The following is a 20,032-nucleotide window of genomic DNA, read 5'->3' as shown; positions in this document are numbered from 1 at the left end:
GAAATACCTTAACTAATTCTAGGGAAATACCTACAATAACTTTATGCTCATTTCCTGATCACCGAATGCATTTGTTCTATTGTTGGATTAATCATTCAGAGATTTACGCTAATCAGTTACAAATTTGATAATTTTTAACACCAGTTCAAATATTTTAGATTATGCTGTCTGCGAGTGTTTTCTGCTTGCGTGCTTTCCTATCAATGGGCCAGAGTTCGGCGCATGTTGTCCACGCTTATTATTATCTGACTATTCAATTGTTGCTAAAGTATTATCGTACGTTTGTGCGGGGGAGATCTATTCGTTTATGCACTGATTTCAGACTTCGTCTACAGCACTATAATGTAGGTGTAAAGTGAACCAGTTGCGGCCTCCCTTTTGAGTTACTTTTCGAACGGCATCGCGCGAAGTTCGATTTTAAAACTAAAGTCCTGAAATGACAGCAAAAGAGAATAAGGGTTAGTGAAATATATCCTATAAGTACTCAATAGGTGTTGGATTTCTAATACTAGAAATAATACTGGATTAATGGAATATTTTATGGTATCATAAAATATTTTCGGTTTTTGTTGCGATTTATAATCGCTTTAAAGCTCTTATGTTTTTACAATTTATTGACATAGGTAAAAGAAAACTCTAAAATGATTTCTGAAATCTTATTTAGAACTGAGATAACTGCCGTTGTTCCTTTTGCTAATCCCTTGAATCATTGACAGGTCCAGCGTTTGGTCAGCGACATGTTCAATCGCTACTGATCTTCTTTGCGATTGTGGTCAACTACATGGGCAAGTTCAATGCAAGTGTTGCTGTTGTGGCCATGACAAATTCTGACACAAGCAATCATGATATTCCTGTAAATATACTACTACTTTATTTTACTTGCATTCCGGCTAACTCAATGTTCTTTGCTTCAGACCTATGACTGGAATGAAATGGAACGCTCTTACATCTTGTCTAGCTTCTTCTGGGGCTATATTCTCACTCAATTCCTTGGTGGTTGGCTGTGTCGTCGCTTCGGTGCCAGAATAACAATGTTCGCTTCCACTTTCGGCTCCGCTGTGATGGCCATCTTGGTGCCCTTCTTTGTGCCGTGGGGTGGTTGGCAGTCCTTCTGCGCCATTCGCGGGTGCATGGGTGCCTTCCAGGGGATGCTGTTTCCCTCCATCCACACTCACCTGGCTAATTGGTGTCCACCCAAGGAGCGCAACCGGTTGGGAGCCTTGTCCAACACAGGTATCGATTTTGGATCAGTGGTGACCATGTTTGTCAGTGGACTCATCGCTGCCTCCAGTATTGGCTGGCCAGGTATCTTCTACGTCGCCTGCGGTGTTGAGGTACTATGGTGCATTTTCTGGCTAATCTTTGGTGCCAATACACCGCGACAGTCTAAATTTATCAGCCCGGAGGAGTTGGAGTACATTGAGACGTCAAAGAATGAGAATAAGAAATTAGAGGAGGCCAAGGAGATGCGTCAAATTCCTGTGCCATGGAAGGCCATCCTCACTTCGGTGCCCCTGTGGACACTGTTCCTAGTGCGTTGTACCCAAGCGTGGGGTAACTCCACGCTGCAGGCCGAAATTCCCGCCTATATGAAAGGAGTGCTTCAGATGGACATGAAAAGCAATGCTCTATACTCTGCCCTGCCGTACCTCTGCTCATGGATTTTGGCCTTTGTCTATGTGATTATGGCGGATATCCTGCTAACTCGTGGCATATTGACTATTACAGGCATTCGGAAATTGATTAATTCATTGTCTTCCTGGCTGCCAGCCATCTTTCTGGTTGGTCTCGGCTTTTTGGACAGCGACCAGAAGACCTTGGCCATTGTGCTTATGTGTCTGAGTGTGGGTATCAATGCTGGTTCGACCATTGGCTGTACCCTCAACACCATCGATCTGTCGCCTAATCATGCGGGCATCCTTATGGGCATTGTCAATACTGGTGGAAATGGTATACCAATTTTAACGCCACTTGTGGTGGGTGTCATAGTCAAAAATGAGGTGAGCTTGTCAGAGCTGTCTACTAATTATATTCACAAATAACAAATTGATTTCTTATCTCATAGAATGATCGTGCTGAGTGGCAAGTGGTTTTCATAATTTCAGCTGTCATTTTCTTTGTTGGAAACCTTTTCTACGTTATTTTTGGCCAAATGGTGAGTCAGCCGTGGGATGCTGCAGACTTTCTGGACAAGCAAAAAGCCAGCCACATTGAAGAGAATGGAGAAGCAAACCTAAAAGCAATTGAGGCAAAGAAAAATGTCAAGCAAGCTGAGGAGAAGAATATGTCGGATCAGCAAGACATAAAGACTTAATGCTCGAAGAACTGGAAGCATTAGGCGGAACTAATTAGTTCGATAATGTGAAATAGTGATAACCAATTATGATTCACTCATAACTGGTGCGATAATATTAGTTAATAAACTTTTAGTAAAAACTTTTGCTTACGTACAAACACTACCGAGAGAGCGAAAGAGATAGAGAGTGGATAGACTGAGTTGCGGTTGGAGGAGGAGGATAAGGAGAGTAGTTGATCAACAGTAACTTAAGCAATTCTTAGTGTATAGCCATCGTCTAGCTCTAAGCTGTTCTAGTTAAAAAAATGATATAGAAATTTGGATTTTGATTTATTACTTTCTTTTAGACCACTTCAGAAAATTGTTATCGGTAAAACCCTTGTTTTAATTTGCTTTTGATTACCAACTAAATAAACCCCGATTTTACTTTGATTACGAATTCTCCATATTTTAAATTAAATTGCAACATTTTCCTACAAGTTCCTTATTTATGGACCACAGTGCCGAATCCATTGAGAAATCAACCTACATACGTAATGTATATGAAAGCCAGTTTTGCATTGCTGACTGATAGTGTCATTTATAGATTTCAAGTACTCGGTTGATAGGCGCCCATTAGTTAAATACGATAATTGATAAGTACGCGAAGTGAGCCCACTGACTTGGCACCGAGAATTTGGTGTGACGGAAATGCCCTAAGAATTTTTGAAATGTCAGATGATCGGACACTATTTTATCTACGTAAACAAAATAGTAAATTATGATATAAATTCAAATGAAATACTAAAGAAATGATTCTAGGGAAATACCTACAATAAATTTATGCTCATTTCCTCATCACCAAATGCATTTGTTCCATTGCTGAATTAACTATTCAGAGATGTACGCTAATCAGTTACAAATTTGATAATTTATAACACCAATTCAAACATTATAGATTATGATGTCTGTGAGTGTTTTCTGCTTGCGTCTGTGTTTATTTTTCTATCAATGGGCCAGAGTTGTGCGCATGTTGTCCACGCTTATTACTATCTGATTGTTCAATTGTTGTCAAATATTGTTTGTGTTTGTATGCATGAGATATGTATTCGTTTGTGCACTGATTTCAGACTTCGTTTAGAGCACGATAATGTAGCCGATGTTAGGTGTAAAGCGAACCAGATGTGGCCTCCCTTTTGAGTTACTTTTCGAACGGCATCGCGTGTAGTTCGATTTTAAAACTGAAGCCCTAAAATGACGGCAAAAAATAATAAGGGTAATTGAAATATATCTATAAGTGCTCAATAGGTGTCGGGTTTCTAATGTTAAAAATAATACTGGAATATAAACAAGTTTAATTGAATGTTTTATGATATGATAAAATATTTTGAAGTTTTTGTTGAGATTTATAATCGCTTTAAATCTCTTAAGTATTTGGGATTTAGTGACTTGAGCAAAAGTGAATTCCAATGATTTGTGAAAGCTCATTTAGAACTGTGATTAATGCCGTTGTTCCTTTTGCTAATTCGTTAATCCGCTTAATCTATGGCAGGTCCAGCATTCGGTCAGCGACATGTTCAAGCGCTACTGATCTTCTTCGCGATCGTGGCCAACTACATGGGCAAGTTCAATGCAAGTGTTGCTGTTGTAGCCATGACAAATTCTGACACAAGCAATCATGATATTCCTGTAAATATACTACTACTTTATTTTACTTGCATTCCGGCTAACTCAATGTTCTTTGCATCAGACCTACGACTGGAATGAAATGGAACGCTCATACATCTTGTCCAGCTTCTTCTGGGGCTATATTCTCACTCAATTCCTTGGTGGTTGGCTGTGTCGTCGCTTCGGTGCCAGAATAACAATGTTCGCTTCCACTTTCGGCTCCGCTGTGATGGCCATCTTGGTGCCCTTCTTTGTGCCGTGGGGTGGTTGGCAGTCCTTCTGCGCCATTCGCGGGTGCATGGGTGCCTTCCAGGGGATGCTATTTCCCTCTATCCACACTCACCTGGCAAATTGGTGTCCACCCAAGGAGCGCAACCGGTTGGGAGCCTTGTCCAACACAGGTATCGATTTTGGAACATTGTTGTCCATGTTTGCCAGTGGATTGATTGCTGCCTCCAGTGTTGGGTGGCCCGGAATCTTCTATGTCTCTTGCGGTATTGGTGTACTGTGGTGTATTTTCTGGCTGATCTTTGGTGCCAATACGCCGCGGCAGTGTAAATTGATTAGCGCAGATGAACTGGAGTACATTGAAACGTCCAAGAATGAGAACAACAAATTGAACGAGGCCAAGGAAATACGTCACATTCCTGTGCCATGGAAGGCCATCCTCACTTCGGTGCCCCTGTGGACACTGTTCCTAGTGCGTTGCACTCAATCGTGGGGTAACTCCACGCTGCAGGCCGAGATTCCCGCCTACATGAAAGGAGTGCTTCAAATGGACATGAAAAGCAATGCTCTATACTCTGCCCTGCCGTACCTCTGCTCATGGATTTTGGCCTTTGTCTATGTGATTATGGCGGATATCCTGCAAGCTCGTGGCATATTGACCATTACAGGCATTCGGAAATTAATTAATTCGTTGGCTTCTTGGTTGCCAGCCATCTTTCTGATTGGTCTAAGCTTTTTGGACAGCGACCAGAAGACCTTGGCCATTGTACTTATGTGTCTGAGTGTGGGTATCAATGCTGGTTCGACTATTGGCAGCGCCCTTAACACCATCGATCTATCGCCCAATCATGCGGGCATCCTAATGGGCATTGTCAATACTGGTGGAAATTCTATACCAATTTTAACGCCACTTGTGGTGGGTGTCATAGTCAAAAATGAGGTGAGATTGTCAGAAGTGTCTACTTATTATATGCACAAATTAACAAATTGATTTCTTTCTCATAGAATGATCGTACTGAGTGGCAAGTGGTTTTCATAATTTCAGCTGTCATTTTCTTTGTTGGAAACCTTTTCTACGTTATTTTTGGTCAAATGGTGAGTCAGCCGTGGGATGCCGCAGACTTCCTGTATAAGCAAAAAGCTAGTCACATTGAAGAGAATGGAGAAGCAAATCGTAATGCAATTGAGGAAGTGAAAAATACCAAGCAAGCTGAAGAAAAGAACCTATCGGATCAGAAACACATAAAGACTTAATGCTGTTAAGCATTTGGAAAACTGGAAGCATCAGCCGGAACTAATTAGTTCAAAAATGTTAAATAGTGATAACTTTATATGTATTTAGTAATAATACCAATTAAGAGTAACTCATAACTCGTGCGATAATAGTAGTTAATAAACGTAATTAGTAGAATTATCTCTGATTGAAAACTTTTGCTCACAAACGAACACCATTGTGCAGAGAGAAAGAGAGAGTGAAAGAGACTGAGTTGAGTTTGTTTACCTTATCGTTTTGCACGCTTTTTGACACTTCAGACATGGGCCAAGGACTTGAGGTAGTAATCTCTGCATTATAGTACACGTTACCAATTACCTATAATCGCATTTGAGCTTGACGTAGTTAAGTTCAGTGCTTGAAACTATCAAGCAGCGAGGGAATTTAGTATATAACATAACATAGTATATATTTTATTATGCTGCTGATTATAAGGTGATACAGTATTTGGGAATGTCTCCGAAAAAAGTGATCAAAACAATAAATTCAATTTTGTTTTTCCGTGTTTCTATAAATAGATATAGATATATAATATATTCATTTCAAGGTATACGAATAAATATACAGTAAATAATTTAAAATAAAATTAAAAGTTTTAATATAATTTTCTATAAATAACTTGCTCGAAATAATTGTTGCGCGCTATATGTCGCATGCGGCAGAACTTACTTTTAAATTAAAAAATAAACGATTCAACATTTTTGTATGAAATAAAAAACAATATAAATGTTCATCCATGCATAAGATTTTAACACTTCGCATGTTTAAATATTTCTTTAAACACTTTAACCCAAGCGCAACTTCTATATTTGTCGCATGTGAATGCTCTGATTTTTTGTGTCAACGTTCCGACATATTATATGAAGCTAATCAAAAGCAATTAAATCTACATTTGGTAAAAAAAAAAGTTTTGTCAAATATTTTTTTGCTATTTTAAAAGCGGACGAATGTTGCATTCATTATAACTGACATATACCCATATGATAGCTAGTTTAACTACTTAATACTTTAAAGTAAAAATTACCATTAGATTTTACTTAGTAAGAATCAGCTAGCAGAGGGTAATATCTATAAGAAAGACGATCCATAAGTATTCCCAATAAATTGAGGAAGATTCCTTTGGAATACAAAAAGCTGGAAGTGAAAAAAATACATTTTTATTTGTTGCATTTATTTTTAAAGTTCTTAAGCTTTTTAAATAAACTAAAATAAAAAGCCTCATAAAAAATATTGCCTTCTTTTAGGATGGACTGTATATTAGGTTTTTGTTATTGTGCCATAAGCTTTAACTTGTTAAAGTGTCAGATCTTTTAAAAGATTACGGAGTAATTTGTCAACAGCTGATTGTTAATTGGTTTATCTCGCTACTATCAGCTCAAGTGTCACTTGATTGAGGCGTGTGACATGATCTTTCTAAACAAATTTGTTATTGACTTAGGTCAGCAAACAAAATATGGTCGATATTGAATATACCATATATATCGAGATTTTCTCTATTTTGGGTATTATTTTCTTTGTGGTTCGATTTGTGTGGGCAGCACGTGCTAATCATTATCGTAGGATTATCAATACTGATAAGGTTAACCAAAAATTGTTGGCTTATCAGACCATATTCATGGGCGATCGGGGATAAAGTGCCTGGGATTCAATTAAAGCGTTAGCTCTAGCCACACTTATTCCTCTCTGGTCAGCAGTGTGGTTTAAACGTGACCGAAAATTGTCCGGAGTTGAGAAATCTATTTTAGTTAAAGTAATTATGGATTAAAATGACGGCAGAAGTAAACAAGGGTAAGTATTAAAGTGAAAGAAAGTTAAAAGGATCTGAAATTGCGCTCTCAAATATTTATTTATTATGCAATTAACACTACTTGCGTCGCAATAACATATGAAAGTCGCCGAAAAATGATTAAATGCTCACTAATTCGGGTATGGAACATTCGAAATTGTGAATAAATCATTATTGATTGTTTTACCTCTTGATTTATAGGTCCCTTTGTGGGCATACGTCATCTTCAGGCGTTGCTTATCTTCATAACCATAACTTGCGTCTACGTTGGGCGTCTCAATGTCGGCGTATCTGTCGTGGCAATGACCAATGCCGAGTCCACGAATCCCGATTTTCCGGTGAGTTTAAGATAGCGTCTACCCTAATTGACAGCATTACTTAATGCTGATTAACTCTAGGAATACGACTGGACGAATGGACAGAAATCCCTGGTGCTGTCTAGCTTTTACTGGGGCTACATCATTACCCAGTTTATCGGCGGTTATCTGTGCAAGCAGTTTGGTGTCAAAAAGGTCATGTTCTGGGCCACCATCAGCTCGGGCGTGTGCAGCGCTGTTACGCCTCCGCTGATCAAATGGGGAGGCTGGGGCGCCTATTGCGGAATTCGTGTCGTGATGGGCTTTGCTCAAGGCGTGATCTTTCCGTGCATTCATCAGCATTTGGCTCGCTGGTCGCCGCCACAGGAACGCAATCGCTTGGGCGCCCTCAGTCACACGGGCATCGAGTGCGGCAATGTGTTGTCCATGTTCATGAGTGGCATGATTGCCAAGGGTCCGATGGGTTGGCCTGGCATCTCGTACATCTCCGCTGTGTTTGCCTTTACTAGCGGCATCTTATGGTTCATATTCGCAGCGAATAATGCCACCGAATCACGTTTCATTGGCGAAACTGAGAGGGACTACATCGAGTCAACGCTGCAGCACGATGAGAACTACCACAAAGTTATTATTCCCATTCCGTGGCGTGCGATTTGGACCTCCGCTCCCTTCCTCGCTGTGCTGGTAACGCGTTGTGCCGATAACTGGGGTCTGAGTACGCTGCAGGCCGAGATTCCCGAATATATGAATGGTGTGCTCGGTATGGACATTGAGGATAATGCGCTGTTCTCTGCGCTGCCCTTCCTGGCCATGTGGGTCATGTCTTATGTGTATCTCATCACTTCGGACATTCTTTTAACTAAGAAATATATGTCAATAACGGCGGTTCGCAAGACCTTGAATTCGCTTGCCTTCTGGGTGCCCGCCGCAACGCTGATTGGCATTGGATTCCTCGACGTTGACCAGAAGACCTTGGCCATTGTGCTGATGACTCTAGGCGTGGGCTTCAACAGTGGCGCGACCATTGGCAGCGCCCTTAACACCATCGATCTATCGCCCAATCATGCTAGCATCCTGATGGGCATCATTAATACCGCTTCGAACATCGTACCGATTGTTACTCCATTGGTAGCTGGTGCGATTGTCTCTGATGGAGTGAGTTGTGGTTATGAGTATTATATTTGACAGTTATTTATTATTTACACTGCTTATCTATTTATTTTGCAGACGGACCGAACTGAATGGCAAATTGTTTTTATTATCTCGGCTGTGATATTCTTTGTGTTCAATTGTATTTTCCTGATATTCGGCACAGCGGTGGTGCAGCCCTGGGATGCCGAAGACTTCCTGCTTGGTAAGCAGCCCGAGCTGGCGAAGACTCCGGCGATAAGCGACGAATCCGATACGAAAAAGTCGATCAGCGGTTAACCGGAACCGATAATCGGCAATCTGACAGCAATTCGAAATTCGAGTATTATTTTAAATCACATAATAAACCCATAAACACTATACAATTCTGTAGAGTACGGAATCGATAAGCCAGGAAACCCAATAAAAAATCAAATAATAAAAACTAAATTTAAAAATAATAATATTTGATTTACTTAGCTATATTTAGATAGCTATTGTTATTTGTGAGTGTGCGTAGTTTAGTGTAATGGTAAAATCAAACAAGTTAAAAAGCAACAGTCGAGTGTGCTCGACTATGAGATATCCGCTACCCATTTTGAATAAAAGCAAAATATTGCGGTATAATTTTCGAAATATACCGAAAATACTACAAACAAGTAAGAAAGCTACAGTCGAGTGTACTCGACTGTGAGATACCCGCTACCCATTTAGAATATGTATGTATGTATAATTCTCAAAATATACCAATTATACTGCAAAAATACTAAAAATATACCAAATGGTATATCGATATAGTACCGCATTCAAAATATACCATAGACGGCTCAATATACCAGATTGTCAGCCAAAGCAACTTAGACCCCTAGTAAGTAGGCGTTTTTGCCCATACAAAAGTATTTCTTTAATAACTTCGACAATTTTTATCTGATCGCAACCAAATTTTCAGGAATCATAACTACTATAGTTATTATACCAAAATTCGCAACTCTAGCTTTAAAATGATGCTTGTTATTCGATTTTTTTGATTTGCGGGGGCGGAAGTGGGCGTGGCAAAAATTTGAAACAAACTTGATCTGCGTGCAAACATAACAAATGCTGTCGAAAAAAAATTATAGCTCTATCTCTCGTAGTCTCTGAGATCTAGGTGTTCATACGGACAGACGGACATGGCTAGATCGTCTCGGCTGTTGACGCTGATCAAGAATATATATACTTTATAGGGTCGGAGATGCCTCGTTCTACCTGTTACATACATTTCCTGTCGGCACAAAGTTATAATACCCTTCTACCCTATGGGTAGCGGGTATAAAAAATATAAATGTACATCCATGCATAACATTATAACACTTCGTATGTTTAAATAGTATTCCTATAAACACTTTAACTCAAACGCAACTTCTATTTTTGACGCATGTGAGTGCTCCGATTTTTTGTGTCAACGTTCCCACCCATTATATGAAGCTCACCAAGTGAAATTAATTCTACATTTGGTAAAAAAAACAAAAGAAAAAAAATCTTTTTATTTAAACTAAACATTATTTATTATATTCATAAATGTGCTTAACAATTATTTCAACGTGATTTACTTCTGATTTGTATGTGAGCCCAAGCAGAGGCAAAAAATTGTGAAGAATACAAAAGGGATTTGAAGGTGTGCGCAGAGCACGAATCTAAGTAAAATTATGAAAATTATAATGAAAATTGGGTTTGATAAAAATTTGTGCATTTATAATGATCGAAATTTCTTTTTTGCTTTAAATTCTTAAAATATATATATCTACTTTAATGTTCCATATAAAGAAAAATTACAAAATGTGAAATTTTAAAATTGATTGTTGGTGGACTGTTTCTGGGATTTGCCCATATAGCCATATGATAGCTAGTTTAACTACTTAATACTTTAAAGAAAAAATTACCATTAGATTTTACTTAGTAAGAATTAGCTAGCAGAGGGTAATATCTTTAAGCAAGACAATCCATAAGTATTCCCAATAAATTGAGGAAGATTCCTTTGGAATACAAAAAGCTGGAAGTGAAAAAATACATTTTTATTTGTATTGCATTTATTTTTAAAGTTCTTAAACTTTTTAAATAAACTAAAATAAAAAGCTTCATAAACAAGACGCAAACAACTTTACAACTTGAACATTAATAAAGCAAATTTAAAAGGATAAAAACTGTTGCCTACTTTTAGGATGAACTGTATATTGAGTTTTTTGTTATTGTGCCATAAGCTTTAACTTGTTAAAGTGTCAGATCTTTTAAAAGATTACGGAGTAATTTGTCAACAGCTGATTGTTAATTGGTTTATCTCGCTACTATCAGCTCAAGTGTCACTTGATTGAAGCGTTTGACATGATCTTTCTAAACAAATGAGTTATTGACTTAGGTCAGCAAACAAAATATGGTCGATATCGAAAATATGTATCGAGATTTACTCTATTTTGGGTATTATTTTCTTTGTGGTTCGATTTGTGTGGGCAGCACGTGCTAATCATTATCGTAGGATTATCAATACTGATAAGGTTAACCAAAAATTGTTGGCTTATCAGACCATATTCATGGGCGATCGGGGACAAAGTGCCTGGGATTCAATCAAAGCGTTAGCTCTAGCCACACTTATTCCTCTCTGGTCAGCTGTGTGGTTTAAACGTGGCCGAAACTTGTCCGGAGTTAACAAATCCATTTAAGGGAAAATAATTAAGGACTAAAATGACGGCAGAAATAAAAAAGGGTGAGCATTAAAGTGAAGGAAAGTTAAAAGGATTTTAAATTGCGCACTCAAATATCCATTTATTATGCAATTAACACTGCTTGCGTCGCAATAACATCTGAAAGTCGCCGAAAAATGATTAAATGCTCAATAATTCGGGTATGGAATTCCCAAAAATGTTCTACTAACATACAACGTAACTTCTGTTTATTGGATTTGCGTTGTAAATCTCTTAAGCTATATAAAATCGACCCACACATTATCGGAAATCGATCGTAATTCAGCTGGAGGGCGGTCTATCGCTTGATAAATGCCAAGGCACGCGTATGCATCGTTTTTGTTTTGGACTTTAACCAAATATGGCGCCTGCTAGTCTTGTTTGACACTCGAAATTATGAATAAATCATTATTGATTGTTTTACCTCTTGATTTATAGGTCCCTTTCTGGGCATACGTCATCTTCAGGCGCTGCTTATCTTCATAACTATTACTTGTGTCTACGTTGGTCGTCTCAATGTCGGCGTATCTGTCGTGGCAATGACCAATGCCGAGTCCACGAATCCCGATTTTCCGGTAAGTTTAAGATAGCGTCTACCCTAATTGACAGCATTACTTAATGTTGATTAACTCTAGGAATACGACTGGACGAATGGACAGAAATCCCTGGTGCTGTCTAGCTTTTACTGGGGCTACATCATTACCCAGTTTATCGGCGGTTATCTGTGCAAGCAGTTTGGTGTCAAAAAGGTCATGTTCTGGGCCACCATCAGCTCGGGCGTGTGCAGCGCTGTTACGCCTCCGCTGATCAAATGGGGAGGCTGGGGCGCCTATTGCGGAATTCGTGTCGTGATGGGCTTTGCTCAAGGCGTGATCTTTCCGTGCATTCATCAGCATTTGGCTCGCTGGTCGCCGCCACAGGAACGCAATCGCTTGGGCGCCCTCAGTCACACGGGCATCGAGTGCGGCAATGTGTTGTCCATGTTCATGAGTGGCATGATTGCCAAGGGTCCGATGGGTTGGCCTGGCATCTCGTACATCTCCGCTGTGTTTGCCTTTACTAGCGGCATCTTATGGTTCATATTCGCAGCGAATAATGCCACCGAATCACGTTTCATTGGCGAAACTGAGAGGGACTACATCGAGTCAACGCTGCAGCACGATGAGAACTACCACAAAGTTATTATTCCCATTCCGTGGCGTGCGATTTGGACCTCCGCTCCCTTCCTCGCTGTGCTGGTGACACGTTGTGCAGAGAACTGGGGTCTGAGTACGCTGCAGGCCGAGATTCCCGAATATATGAATGGTGTGCTCGGTATGGACATTGAGGATAATGCGCTGTTCTCTGCGCTGCCCTTCCTGGCCATGTGGGTCATGTCTTATGTGTATCTCATCACTTCGGACATTCTTTTAACTAAGAAATATATGTCACTAACGGCGATTCGCAAGACCTTGAACTCGCTTGCCTTCTGGGTGCCCGCCGCAACGCTGATTGGCATTGGATTCCTCGACGTTGACCAGAAGACCTTGGCCATTGTGCTGATGACTCTCAGCGTGGGCTTCAACAGTGGCTCAACCATTGGCAGCTCCCTCAACTCGATCGATTTGTCGCCAAACCATGCTAGCATCCTGATGGGCATCATTAATACCGCTTCGAATATCGTACCGATTATTACTCCATTGGTAGCTGGTGCGATTGTCTCTGATGGAGTGAGTTGTGGTTATGAGTATTATATTTAACAGTTATTTATTATTTACTATGCTTATCTATTTATTTTGCAGACGGACCGAACTGAATGGCAAATTGTTTTTATTATCTCGGCTGTGATATTCTTTGTGTTCAATTGTATTTTCCTGATATTCGGCACAGCGGTGGTGCAGCCCTGGGATGCCGAAGACTTCCTGCTTGGTAAGCAGCCCGAGCTGGCGAAGACTCCGGCGATAAGCGACGAATCCGATACGAAAAAGTCGATCAGCGGTTAACCGGAACCGATAATCGGCAATCTGACAGCAATTCGAAATTCGAGTATTATTTTAAATCACATAATAAACCCATAAACACTATATAATTCTGTAGAGTACGGAATCGATAAGCCAGGAAACCCAATAAAAAATCAAATAATAAAAACTAAATTTAATAATAATAATATTTGATTTACTTAGCTATATTTAGATAGCTATTGTTATTTGTGAGTGTGCGTAGTTTAGTGTAATGGTAAAATCAAAAGAGAAACTAATAAATATGAAGTGTTTTATTGGGTTTTTCATAATACTTATCATTAGGTTGTCGAATTTAATCAATACTAATGAATTTTTTTTTACAAACCTACAAAATTAGCTGCTCTTATTAATATATATTTTTTAATAACTTTGTGAGTCACATTAATTTCTGGTATTGTTTGCTTCAAATACAATTTTTTGGGTAATTTGCGCAGTTCTTGAGCTCTGCACAACTCAATTCAATTGGGTTTTTTTTTCAATAAATATAAATCATGATATTACTAGATATTAATGTAGTCGCTATCTTTTATTGTGATTCATTTTCTTATATCAGTTATTTATATAGTGTTATATATATAAGAGTTTTGTGTTAACAATTTAAGTGAAAATGATTTAAATTATTATCCATTACCAAATATGTATATTAATATTAAAATAGTATTAAATAAATAAACAAAACAAGTTACAAGTAATACAAAAATTGATTTATTTAGTTGTCTATAGTTTTGACATTTTACGTCTTGTTCCAGTCTCCAAACAAATTGAATTTATGAGGCATTTCAATAGAGTTTTCTTTGTGTATAGCTTGAAAATGTGTCGTTAATCATCCTTGTATCAATACTTGAATATGTTCTCAACTTCCTCGAGTTGCCCTATATAATCGCACGGTATTCGGTCTGGCGATAACTCAATATTCTTCTACCCATTTCATTTGTATTTAAAACAAGGCAATAAAATGTTATAAATAATATGCTTTGACTTCTGCTATTGTTATTCCCCTTGGTAGTCCGTATTTCTTTATGGTGCTAAAGTGGTTAGTTGCTGCACTGCGAGAAAATAAAGCCCAAAGATGGAGATAAGCTATCACTCATATGTGTTTACCGTCGAAATTTACCCTTTTCTTTATCTACATCAATTGAATTTTATTATTTTCAGTGTAGAACACTTATGAGCTGATTTATTTTGAACAATGCTTCGAATGTTATCAATTTATTATCACTTAGCTACCCAGTAGCATCGCTTATCACTGCATTATGGCTTGCTGGACAATTTGCTTATACAATCAAGGCTCTTTAACTAGAAGCACTTGAAGTTTTTCGACTGCGAGATACCCTGTAATCAAGTGTAAATATGTTAGTTATACTTTTAACAAATTTTTAATAGTGAAGATTCTACAAACGAAATATATTTTAGAGGGATATTCCTTTTTTTAAAATATAATGATCTTATCTATGAGTTTGATCACAAATTGTTAGCTGCTTGTCGCAGTTATAATAGCTGGGACTTTACTGTTATCAAAGAGAATATTTGGAATAACATAAAACTAAATGGAATCATTCACCTCTGGGCAAACAATTTAGCTTAAGTTCTGGCCTGAAGTTGGCAGTTAACAAATAACATGAGAAAACATCTGCTTTGACAATGTGAGCAAAGCATTCGCCATAAATCTTGAGGCAAATAAATAGCTTGGTGTTGCAAATGAGACGTCACAAGGTAGTAATTATTTAGCAATAATTTTTATTTACATTATTTTTCACCCTATTTTTTATTTACATTATTTCACTCTATTTTTATTTGTTTCAATATTTACAGAGTTGACTCTGAGTCGTGGGACTCACTGACATCTGAATGAAGTAAGTCAAACAAGTGCCTATGTGCATATTATTCGTACAATGGAGCTGATCTACAGGTGCCCAACTGGAGCATTTGCGTCAGCTTTAGCTGTTATTGTTTACTTTCGCTTAATCAGTTCTATTGGTAGAACGCTCAGAAAGTGAATGATTCGCAAGCGCGTTGCCAGCCCAAAGGAGCTGTAGATACTCTCATAGCCAGCTAAGCCAGTTGGTCTATAAATGTTGGCATTACAGCTGACATGAGCGCAGAACCATTTAGTCAATCAACCAGTGCACAATCGAATTGCGACAAAAAAGACTAAATATATTAATAATAATCTTTCTCAATAACTGTACGGATCAACGGTCGGTATGAGTAACGAGTGTAAAGTGTCCAAAGGGCCAAGGATTGGTGTGCGGCATCTGCAATCCTTGCTGCTCTTCCTCGGTCTCACGGTCATGCACATTGCTCGTCTCAATGTGAGTGTGGCCATTGTTGCCATGACAAATGCAGCAACCACCAATCCTAATTTTGAAGTGAGTAACAAATATCAAAGTGCAAAGTTTCTTCGTGTTTTGCGATCGCAGTGCTGACGTGTTCTTCCCATACTCTCTCCTGCAGGAATACGATTGGAATGAGCGACACAAGTCGTACATTTTGTCCAGTTTCTATTGGGGCTACATTCTCACCCTGTGTCCGGGCAGTTTCCTGTGTCGTCGCTACGGCGCCAAGGTGGTGCTCTTCGTCGCCAGCTGCGGCACAGCCATCTTTAGTATTATCACACCGTGGTGCATCACCTGGGGTGGTTGGCAAGTGTTCTGCGCCATACGCATACTCCAGGGTCTCTTCCAGGGCGTCATCTTTCCCTGTGTCACCGAGCATCTGGCCATGTGGTCGCCACCAGAGGAACGCAATCGCTTGGGCGCTTTCAGCTATACAGGCACCGATTGCGGCACAGTGTTGGCCATGTTCATCAGTGGCATGATTGCCAAGGGTCCCATGGGCTGGCCGGGTATCTCTTACGTCTCGGGTGCTCTGTGTGGCGCCTGGTGCATACTCTGGCTGATCTGTGGTGCCAACAATGCGCCCGAGTCGCGTTTCATCAGCGAAGAAGAGTGCAAGTACATCGAATCTTCGCTGGAGCACAACGAGAACTTCCATGAACGAAGCATTCCCATTCCCTGGCGTGCCATTGGCTGCTCAGTGCCTTTTATGGCGCTGCTTGTGGCACGTTGCTCTGAGACCTATGGACTCAGTACACTACAGGCTGAGATTCCATCGTATATGAATGGAGTACTCAATATGGAAATACAGAGCAATGCGGTGTTCTCATCGCTGCCCTTCTTGGCGATGTGGCTGCTCTCTTATGTCTATCTGATTGTGGCAGACATTCTGCTGCGCAAGAAATGGTTATCGCTGACTGCTGTGAGGAAACTATTCAACACACTGTCCTTCTGGATACCCGCTGCGGCTCTCATTGTGATTGGTTTCCTTGGCGAGGATCATGCGAATGTCGCTATTGCCCTAATGATTGTCAGCGTAGGTGTCAACAGCGGAGCCACCATTGGCAGCTCTCTCAACACCATCGATCTGTCGCCCAATCATGCGGGCATCCTCATCGGCCTCAGCAATACCGTTGCCAATGTGATACCCATTGTGACACCCCTGATAGCGGGTGTTATTGTCGTCGATAAGGTGAGTTTGCTGCTGATTCAATCAGTTCCCCGAAAGGTGCTAATCTTGATCTCTTTGTTTGACAGCACGATCGTGGCCAATGGCAAATTGTCTTTGGCATTGCGGCAATCATCTTCTTTGTGGGCAACTGTGTTTTCCTCATTTGGGGCACTGCCGAGGCGCAACCCTGGGATGCCGATGATTTCCTCACGCCCAAAGATGCGGAATCGTGCAGTGCGAAAAAATCACCCGCAGCTGCGATAGCTCCGCCCATCGACCCGGTGCTTGAGCAGCAAATCAGCTGGCCGGAAAGGTATACGGCAAAGGCCATCGATTGATTTGTAGCGGATACGTGGAACAATTATTTATTTTAATCAGTATTAACAAATAAGCAGGTTGTAATTTATTTTATTTATAAGACCATAAATGTGAGCTTAGGTAAATTATATTAATAGATTTCAATCACCCGTTGTTTTTGTTGCTACGACGAATATTTCGAGCGGATTTCGACACTCAACTCTCAACATTCTATTGCCTCTCGTCCGTCGTCGTCGTTCGTCGTTCTATCTAATCTATAACTTTCTTAATAAATATGAATACATTTATATTGTATATATTTATAGTCAAGCACTCGCGAATAAACAAACCACCAAATAAATGAATCGAAGAGTTTTGCAAGAGCGAGTTTTTTAGCAGGCCGAACAAAACATTTGCCACAGCTGTTTGGTACTTGAGTTTTTTATTCGCCACTGTCAGTTACCACGCCATAAAAATACACTTAATGTGATGTGCTTTACGGTAGCTGGAACTGTGACAGCATATAAGTTCGCTATTATTTATGTGTCAGTATGAGAGATCATTCAGACTTTGTAGCATGTGCGTTCGACTGCAAAAAGGGGGCAGGTCTATCCCTCTGCCTCTTGGCGTTATCTTATCAGTCAGTCACCCAAGTCCAATAACATAAACAAATCGTTTGGCAATCGATTTGCCATATAGATACACATCAAATCGGATTGTAATTGCTTTAAGCGACTGATAAATTACCCTGCGAATTGTTTTATTTGCTGTGTTTACCCAGCGATAAGTGTTGCCGTTCAATAAATAATACTTTCATTCACTTGAATGTTTACTCACTACTGCAATTATTATTAGTTCATTAGCACTATCTGCTTAGGTAATTTATTGCCAAGCTTTTGGTGAGACCTTTTGCTATTTCTGTTTTCAAATTACAGCGTATTCCGATAGCAAAGTTCCTTCCATGCTGCACCTTAACTTACCAACAAATTACAAAACGATTCTTTCCACATATTCAATATCTATACTGTATTGTTTTTATACTATGTATTCCTACCGGTTCTCTGTTTGATTGCGACTCTTATCAGCTGTTTTTATTCAATAATTTTAAATCTCTGCCTAAAAGTATGCTAGGATTTTGTATGCATACACTGAAAATTTATTGAGTACTTGTTTCAATTGGCTTCACTCGTTTATTTTGCTAAAACCTTTTAAATTTATTTAAATTATTATTTCCTTGCCCAAGGAATACTTGGAACTCATTCACAGGTTTTTTTTCATTTAAGTCTACCCAATGTTATATTGAATAATCCAGTTCGTTGTTTAAGTCTTTCGTTTCAAGGCAACAATTTCAATAAAAACCAGCTTCAATACATCTTGGACAAATAAATAAACATTTCCTCAGCTGGATATTATATTTAATAAACAGAAAGTTATTCACTATTCACATTTCCATTTAATTCAATAAATATATTGCAAATTTTCTTTAATATATTTTACAATTAGTAAGTCTTTGAACTTGTTTGATACTAAAATTTCTATAAGATTTTCGAAGACATTAATAATATTTACGTAATTAGCAATATTTATATTAATTAACAAAGAAATTCAGTTATCTGAACTATACGCTTACTCGACCGCCATGTTGGAAAACCATTTTTAACTGCAGCCCAAAAGTATGCAGCAATAAATTTGTGCTCTGATCAGCTGGGTAGTCCGTGCAATGTGTGTTGTTGGAATACCAGAAATTTTAATACTGTTAATACGCTTTTAATTTTTTAGCAAACTATGTATAACGAATTAAAGACAATTATTAATTCACAATTATCATTCTACAATTGCGCTTGTGCGGAAAGGTATTCATTAATCGCCATCATTAAACTGTTTACTCATATGGGGGCAAGAGCTGTGAATCCCTTAAAAATATATTGAACTCGCCTCGTACTCATTTTCGATTTTGTTTATCACGACAACTTTTGCTTTTGTATAAAAAAAATGGTTTGTTGTTATTTTTCAATTTTAAGAATTTACCAAGCTGATAGTGGTGAGTGTTTTACGACTCTCCTAATAAATCGCTCTCTGATGGACTTATAATTAAATTTGTTCATTTAGCGATTAGATTATGAGCTACTGTCAAAGCCTATAAAGATTTTATTGACTTTATTCTTTAGCCATTGGGCATTCGAGCAAACATATTTGTACTCTATAAATACTTTATTATTTGTGTAGACATCTTGTTTGCATCGTAAATATTTTGTCACTTAATTATCACACTTCAACCTACAAAATGGGGATTTTGTATTGATTTTTATATCTAAATATGTTTCTTGTTAGAGTATTTGTAGTGCGGCTTAATCAGAGTTACACGCGCGATGTTTGCTCTGAGTTCAAGTACAAACGTTGCGTTCTATGGTGCTGGGTCTTCCATCGGAACTGGCTGTCGAAATGGAAGTTTGGGATTTGTGCATTCAATTCAACAAATTTAAGCTAGCGGATCTTATCAATAGACAGTTTTACTGACGCAATTCGCGATTCGTCAATGGCTGTAAAAAATTATTGATATCTCTTAAAGTATTTTAACATGTACTTGATAATATTATTGTTTGTATCATGATGATCATCATAAGAGAAGCATTGTTGTTCAAAATTGAACGATGCGAAGTTTCTGTAGAAATTTCCGTGAAGTTATGCTCTATTTCCAGGTATTTACTTGAGATCAATCAAACTGAATGATAAATGACTATTAAGAAAACCCAGACAATAATAGTATCGTATACGTAGATATAAATCGGGGAACCTACCCCGAGTCCGATTAGCAATTGAAAATAAATTCTAAATTGCA

General features: G+C 38.8%; 5 protein-coding genes across 5 annotated transcripts; all 5 read left to right on the top strand.

Annotated features, from left to right (window-relative positions):
• Positions 1-709: 709 nt before the first annotated feature.
• LOC117566589 (putative inorganic phosphate cotransporter) lies at positions 710-2,323 on the top strand (the record flags this gene model as incomplete). The annotated part of the gene is made up of 3 exons (XM_034246130.2): positions 710-853; positions 915-2,000; positions 2,066-2,323. Coding segments are annotated over 3 exons (1,479 nt in total), but the record flags the coding sequence as incomplete, so codon positions are not given.
• A 1,164-nt stretch (positions 2,324-3,487) lies between these two features.
• LOC117571243 (putative inorganic phosphate cotransporter) lies at positions 3,488-5,582 on the top strand. The gene is made up of 4 exons (XM_034253296.2): positions 3,488-3,551; positions 3,828-3,964; positions 4,026-5,111; positions 5,177-5,582. The coding sequence occupies exons 1-4, from the start codon at positions 3,530-3,532 to the stop codon at positions 5,423-5,425; spliced, it is 1,494 nt and encodes a 497-aa protein (XP_034109187.1). The 5' UTR covers positions 3,488-3,529; the 3' UTR covers positions 5,426-5,582.
• Positions 5,583-7,210: 1,628 nt separating this feature from the next.
• Positions 7,211-9,047, top strand: LOC117569127 (putative inorganic phosphate cotransporter). The gene is made up of 4 exons (XM_034250147.2): positions 7,211-7,232; positions 7,432-7,568; positions 7,629-8,702; positions 8,775-9,047. Exons 1-4 carry the CDS (start codon positions 7,211-7,213, stop codon positions 8,973-8,975), a joined length of 1,434 nt encoding a protein of 477 aa, XP_034106038.1. The 3' UTR covers positions 8,976-9,047.
• Positions 9,048-11,317: 2,270 nt separating this feature from the next.
• LOC117568157 (putative inorganic phosphate cotransporter) lies at positions 11,318-13,535 on the top strand. The gene is made up of 4 exons (XM_034248576.2): positions 11,318-11,412; positions 11,828-11,964; positions 12,025-13,098; positions 13,171-13,535. Exons 1-4 carry the CDS (start codon positions 11,391-11,393, stop codon positions 13,369-13,371), a joined length of 1,434 nt encoding a protein of 477 aa, XP_034104467.1. The 5' UTR covers positions 11,318-11,390; the 3' UTR covers positions 13,372-13,535.
• Positions 13,536-15,501: 1,966 nt separating this feature from the next.
• Positions 15,502-17,358, top strand: LOC117568155 (putative inorganic phosphate cotransporter). The gene is made up of 3 exons (XM_034248573.2): positions 15,502-15,758; positions 15,844-16,917; positions 16,983-17,358. Exons 1-3 carry the CDS (start codon positions 15,594-15,596, stop codon positions 17,232-17,234), a joined length of 1,491 nt encoding a protein of 496 aa, XP_034104464.1. The 5' UTR covers positions 15,502-15,593; the 3' UTR covers positions 17,235-17,358.
• Positions 17,359-20,032: the final 2,674 nt, after the last annotated feature.

Source organism: Drosophila albomicans, chromosome 3 (genome assembly GCF_009650485.2).
Source record: "Drosophila albomicans strain 15112-1751.03 chromosome 3, ASM965048v2, whole genome shotgun sequence".
In the NCBI taxonomy this organism is placed as follows: domain Eukaryota; kingdom Metazoa; phylum Arthropoda; class Insecta; order Diptera; family Drosophilidae; genus Drosophila; species Drosophila albomicans.
The sequence above is the reverse complement of the archived record's forward strand: the minus strand, read 5'-3'. Positions and strand labels throughout refer to the sequence as shown.